This window comes from Marmota monax, unplaced genomic scaffold (assembly GCF_021218885.2).
Source record: "Marmota monax isolate L192 unplaced genomic scaffold, Marmota_monax_Labrador192_F-V1.1 WCK01_AAM20220418_F8-fsc00176, whole genome shotgun sequence".
Lineage (NCBI taxonomy): Eukaryota > Metazoa > Chordata > Mammalia > Rodentia > Sciuridae > Marmota > Marmota monax.
Genome location: NW_026694774.1, coordinates 3,845,245 through 3,851,899, shown reverse-complemented (window position 1 = coordinate 3,851,899; position 6,655 = coordinate 3,845,245). Strand labels below are relative to the sequence as shown.

At 38.2% G+C, this 6,655-nt stretch overlaps 1 protein-coding gene across 1 annotated transcript; it reads left to right on the top strand.

The window, feature by feature from the left end:
* The first annotated feature begins 3,945 nt into the window (after window positions 1-3,945).
* Bex5 (brain expressed X-linked 5) lies at window positions 3,946-6,427 on the top strand. The gene is made up of 3 exons (XM_046425366.2): window positions 3,946-4,102; window positions 5,359-5,423; window positions 5,848-6,427. The coding sequence occupies exon 3, from the start codon at window positions 5,874-5,876 to the stop codon at window positions 6,213-6,215; it is 342 nt and encodes a 113-aa protein (XP_046281322.1). The 5' UTR covers window positions 3,946-4,102; window positions 5,359-5,423; window positions 5,848-5,873; the 3' UTR covers window positions 6,216-6,427.
* Window positions 6,428-6,655: the final 228 nt, after the last annotated feature.

Below are 6,655 nucleotides of genomic sequence, written 5' to 3'. Positions count from 1 at the left end.
TTGAAATAAAAAGGAATAGGAATTACAGGTCAATGAGGTGTAAATGTATATATGTGTGTGTGTGTGTGTTTTAACTAAGTGCAGGGTTTAATGGAATAAATTGTTTGCTTGTAGAGAAAACAGGGAAATGCATTCAATTTGAAACTTTTTTCTTCAACCTACAATTTTGTTCTTAAATGCTACCTTGTTTAGAAACTATTTACCATCCAAAATATTAAAGAATAATTTTAGGTATTAATTCATCCTTGCATGACATAAAAAAAATATTCTTTTTAGGGGCTGGCATTGTGGCTCAGCGGTAGAGTGCTTGCCTAGCATGTGCAAGGCCCTGGGTTCCATCCTCAGCACCACATAAAAATCAAATAAGGATATTGTGTCCATCTACAACTAAAAAATAAAAAAAAATTTTAAAAATCTATAAAAATAAAATATTCTTTTAGATAAATATATACACAATAAAACATTCTGAAAAATTCACCCATTACATTCTACATTAAACATCTATTATTTTTTAATATTTGTTTTTAAGTTGTAGTTGAACACAATACCTTTATTTTATTTATTTATTTTTATGTGGTGCTGAGGCTCAAACCCAGGGCCCCACATGTGCTAGGCAAGTGCTCTACCACTGAGCCATAACCCCAGCCCTATTATTTTATTTTTTAAAACCCAATAATTAAATATATTTAAAAATTAGTGGAACTACACTGCAGGTTAAAGAAAATAAGTCATCAAACTAAGGATCTGACTTTTTTCATATCCAATGAAGTGTTTCATGAATTTGCCTGATCATCTAAGTTACTTGGGTGCACTTCTTAAGAGTATAAACTCTCATTTCCCATCCTACATGTGCTAAATTAAACCACCAGAGGATCAATTTGTGAATCTAGCTGTTATTTACATATCCAGGATTTTACACAGGAAGGGGTAGATTTGGGAAATCTTGGCAGATCGCACTTACCAAAAAAGCATACTAACAAATATAATAAAAACAAAATTTCATGTTCAAGAGAAAGAGGTGCAAAGGAGCCATATGCAAGAATGTTCACCAGAATAATGTTTGTAATAGAAAAAAATCTGTATGTGCATCAGTTGGAAAATAGGTGAATTATGATGTGATTATATAATGGAATACCATACTGATATAAAAATAAATTACCTTAATTTATATATAATTGACACAAGTGAATCTAAAAAATATGCTTTATATAAAAACAATTCTGTATTTATGTGTATACATGGGTGTATATATATTTGTGTACTACATATTGTATATGAAAACATGTTTTAATGCTATCTTCTAGCTAATTTTACATAATGTAAATACTTCATAAATTAATATGATTGATTATAACATGTGTTGATGAGGGGATGAACAAACTTTCTTTTTGTAGGGCAATTTGCATATATACATTTATTGAAACTATACATATATATCCATAACCAATATAAGCTAAATATATTATGATAATTTCAATATTCTTGGTAAATTAAAAACAAGTAAAATAGTAAACTGTTTAGTGACCTGAAAATATTTTTACTAACCTGCCTTTATTTTCAAGCAAATGATAAAAACAAGTAGCACAGGAGTTTATAGTATATGATTCCATTAAAATGGATGCATGAAAAAATTATGTGAGTATGAGAGTAAAGAATATTTAGTAAAAGTACAAACTAAAATATTTATTTTTACACATTATATGTTCATATTTTTGAAATTTTATGTAAGAAATCTCTAAAAATAAAAGAGACAAATCTTTAACAAAATGTTACATGGAATCATTGTACCAAATATTTTAAAATGTCCATTTAGTCTTCAACTGATTCCCAAATGGGTCAGAAAAAAACAATGGGCACTTCCATGGAAAGAGAGACTGATCCAAAACAAATGTAGCAAAATGTTAAGAACTGGGGAATGTAGTGAAAGGCGTGTAGGAACTTCTTGTTCTCAAAACCATTCTGTTACTTTGAAATTATTTCAGAATGATTTTCAAAAGACCACTCACACAATTATGGGAAAATTTACCCATGTATTTGGTATTATGTGTATGATAAGATTCCACAACCCTAACTGGTATTAAGAATTCCATCAAGGAACTTCTTAATGAAGTTTCTCAGACCAGGCTGGAAATATGCTAAACTGAAACCTGCAGAGGAGTGCGGGAGCCTTAGACCCAGGTGTCTGTTATCATGTGGCAGGTTCAGAAAACACTAACTAGTGACCTTGATGAGTTTTTTTAAAAATGAAAGAAAAAATACAAGAGCCTTTTAAAATAAAATAAATAACTGGGTGTAGTGGTGCACACCTGTAACACCAGCAACTTGAGAGGCTGAGGCAGGAGGATTTCAAGTTCAAAGTCATCCTCAGCAATTTAGCGAGACCCTCAACCTAGTGAGACTCTGTTTCAGATAAAGAAATCAAAAGGCCTGGGGATGTGGCTCAGTGATTAAGCACCCCTGGGTTCAATCTCCCCTACAAAAAAAAGAGGCTAAAATACATTAGCATCAAACAATACTCAGTATCAGTGAACATATGAGAAAACAGACATGATCATGCATTGCAGAAATAAAATTGGGAGAACATTTTTTTCAAGACTGACTCCTATGACAATCATAAGCATCCACACTCTTAAACAGAAATGACAGTTTGAGGAATTTTAAACCCTGATGTTATTAACAAAATTCTATGTAAAAAAAAATCCAGTCAACATTGTATTTATTAGTGAAAACTACAAAGAGCTCAAATTTCCATAAATATGGGATAGGATGGATGTGTATTATCTTTGTTTTGATGGGAAATATTTGGACTGATTTAAATTGTGAATAGTCTGTTTCTTGGGGCAGAAATAAAACTGATCACTTCTATCTTACCTATATTTTCTAATTTTCCAGAGGGCTTTTGTAGGTACCTTTGGAGCTTGCTCAGCTTGGGCTTAGGACAGTGTTGAAGTGCTAGAGATTTTACCACCCCCAGGGTAATATCTACCAAGAAATGACTGTAAACATACACTCCAGTTTCCCATCACTAACTGGGATAATTCTGGTTTTCTCTTCTAGTTCATTTGTTCTATATTTATCCTGGTACAATATTGTTTGAACATTGTGTAGCTTCTCACAATGTCTGTGTTAACTTTCCCAAATATTGTTACAAATTGTTGGAAGACATCACTAGTGTTCTACCTTAAAGGCAAGGCTAAAGTTATAGTAATACAATTCAGCGGAGAACTACATTTGCCACATGCTCTCAAGATCTGAAAATCCACCCGCAAGACTGTGCATCATCTTATGGAAGGACCTACAGACAGGGACCCTTCACAAGGAGAACCATCAGTTTAGGTTTGTATATCAAAATCCTTAGAGGGGAGGTGGATTGCTGTCCAGAAGGTCCATGTTTGTAATATGATTCAGCAGCAGAAACAGGTTGTTATGTTTTTACAACTTGAATTCTATTTTTTCAACTGAAAATAATTGTATTGTCTAATTATAACATCAAGAAATGAATTCCCACTGAGCTGATCAGAAACACACCTGAAACAACCACCCAATTTAAACAAACAGAAAGGTAAAAATTTTTAAAAATGCGCTTCCTACCTATTTTCCAGACTTCCTAGCTTCTTTCTCCCTCCCCCTCCACCTCATCCCCGCCCAATTCCAATCTGGAATCAGACCAACAAGATTGTTAGGGTTAATTCGGGGCTTTAATTGTGGGCATAGAAGAGGAAAAAGATATTCTTTTAAAAGTCCAACAGAAATCACGGCAAGGAGAATGCACGCTACAAAATATTACGACACATCAATCTCGTGTATTTCTAAATAGGAAAAGTAAATAGAGGGATGGGTAGAAAAGCTTTGGTAGATAAGGCAGTAATGAGGAGAAAGGTCGCTCCGCCCACGCTCCCACCCCCACCCTTCTGCCGCACTGCAGGTGTGAATGGTAATTGGGAATCTGAGCTCACAGTGACGTGGCCCCTTCCAGACCCAGGGTGGATTAGTCTCTCCTCCCAGTTGCGGTCTTGGTAGTCTTCTGTGGCGGTGCTCTCTGAAGCGGGCGAACAGTTTTGCCCAGAGAAGGAGGAAAGTAGTAGAAGCTGACCCTGATTTGGTAGGTTGGTGGGAGCAGCCTGGAGTTGGGGTGGAAAAGGGCAGTGACCAGAGCAGATCCAGGACTGGATTCTGTCTCATTCTTGAGGCTCACCTATTCGGTGCTTGTCCGGGGGGAGGGGCTCAAGAGAGTCCCGGGGTTAAAAATGGGTACCAGTTGGGATCTTCTAAGAGGTGGGCTATCAGGCACTGTTTGAAGGTAGTGGAAAACCGGGAAGGGTACCGCGTGGAAAAGGGCCTGATTTCTGCAGGGCCATGGTCGGGGGAGCCGGTAACCAGAAGGTGGGCAGAGCGGACCCTGCCACCGTTCCAGACCATGGTTCCCAGGATCTTTTGTTCACCCTTCGTACATTTAGAACCGGAAATTGTGGGCTACGGGGGCCGGGGAGGGGAGTTGCTACAGAGAAGAGGGACAGGAATTAGGACTGTGAAAGAGGTCCCTTATTGCAGAGGCTGCGGTTGCAAGCAAGCTTCTGTCCCAAGGATAGAGGCGGGGAGCTAGAAACTGTTTCTGGTCCCTGCAGGTTCGCGTAAGCATATGCACTGCTTGGGCAAAGAATGAAATCGCTGAGACCGCAGCGGGTCCTGGTTTGCAGTGCCCACACACCTCTTTACCCATCGTCCATCTTGATGCATAAAATGGTGGGCATGGGAGCGGGGTGAACTGGAAAGTAGGCAGTGAGTCTTATGGGAGACTGGGGAATGAATGAAAAGATTGATTTTTTTTTTTTTTAAATAAACTACGTCTTCACCCAGCAAACTCTTCTGACTCTCCTGCTCCACAAGTTATTCATGTGTGTCCAGGAAATGGTGATTTAGTGACAGTGGGACGAGACAGTGGAGAAAGGAGGCCTAAAGTAGATTAAAATGGTTTGAAAAAAAATTGTCTTTGGTATATAGTCCACTTCAGAAAGTTGATATAGCCGGAATCAACAGGGCCGGAAAAGAAACCTTGACACAGGATGGAGGAGAAACAAAATGGTGATTTAGTGACAGTGGGACGAGACAGTGGAGAAAGGAGGCCTAAAGTAGATTAAAATGGTTTGAAAAAAAATTGTCTTTGGTATATAGTCGACTTCAGAAAGTTGATATAGCCGGAATCAACAGGGCCGGAAAAGAAACCTTGACACAGGATGGAGGAGAAACAAAATGATTTGTTTAGGAAAGCCTTCAAATAAAAAATGGAGCTATTGTCTCCAGTAGGGATCCTTTGATCAAGTAGTTAATCCTGGATGTTGTTTGCATTTCTTTCTGCAGGTCTTTAGGTCCCTTGGCACAGCAGATTTGAAGGCTGAGAGAGAGGCAGCTTCTGATCCCTACAGGTAGGAGGGTGCCTGGGGCTCTCTAGTGCAGGGGTAAAAGATCAACAGAATTGGGTGGACTTACAGCCCACCCTGCCTAAGTGCAAGAGAAATCTAACAGAATCTGAATAAAATGGCCAGTCTGACTTGTGAGGAAAGGAATAGAGGGGCAAGGTCTAAGGCTCCCATGGAGGGCTTATCAGCATCTGTGTTTGCAGAGGCCTAGTCTCTGAACCACTGCCCGCATCTACCACCCATCCTAAGTGTTTGGATAGTAACCTGGAAAAGAATTTTCAGGGAAAATTTTGGGCTTTGGGAATGGGGAAACAGGGTGGGAATGGGGAAACACCCCCTAGAGAGTATGTGAAGTCTCAGCAAAATCTTTGCCAAAAGGACCTCTGAATTGTTATAAAGCATTCAATCCTTCTTGTTTGTTATCTCCTAGAAAGAAGAAACAAGAAAAACTTCAACATGGAAAATGTCCCCCAGGAAAACAAAGTTGAGGAGCAGGCTCCAGTAAAAAATGAGGAAGAAGCTCGCCCTTTAGAAGGTGGTGAAGGCCAGCAACCTGGAGGAAATATTGGAGGGGTTTGGGCTCCACCTGCTCAGGATTTTGGAGAGGATATGCCCAATAGGATTGCTAATAACATTGATATGATAGATGGAGATGCAGATGATATGGAAAGGTTCATGGAGGAGATGAGAGAGCTAAGGAGGAAAATTAGGGAGCTTCAGTTGAGGTACAGTCTGCGTATTCTTATAGGGGACCCCCCTCACCATGATCATCATGATGAGTTTTGCCTTATGCCTTGAATCTCCAGGTTAATAATCAAAACCCCCTGCTTTCCAAACTTGTATTTTCTTGTTGTACCCTTTATTGTGAACCTTTTGGTGTTCTGCTATATTCTGATTGGAGATTTCATTTTGACCTAGTCTGTAAGCTCAGTCAGCAGGGGAGTGTCATGAACTTGCATGGGAAAAGATTTATTACATCTTATAAAGTTAATAAAGCAATTTAAAAAGCAGCCAAAGATATACTATCTCATTTAACAGCATGCATATTTACACACATTATAATTTATAATATAGATGAAATCTATATGTGATTATGGTATAATTGGTATAATTATTGAGCTCATTTTTAAAAAATATTTTTATTAGTTATTGATGATTTTTTTATTTTACTTATTTATAGGTATGTGGTGCTAAGAGTCACACCCACTGCTAGGCAAGTGCTCTACCACTGAGCCACA

Bases quoted from the DNA above. Each gene is read 5' to 3' on its own strand.
- Bex5 (XM_046425366.2), top strand. From the start codon at position 5,874: ATGGAAAATGTCCCCCAGGAAAACAAAGTTGAGGAGCAGGCTCCAGTA.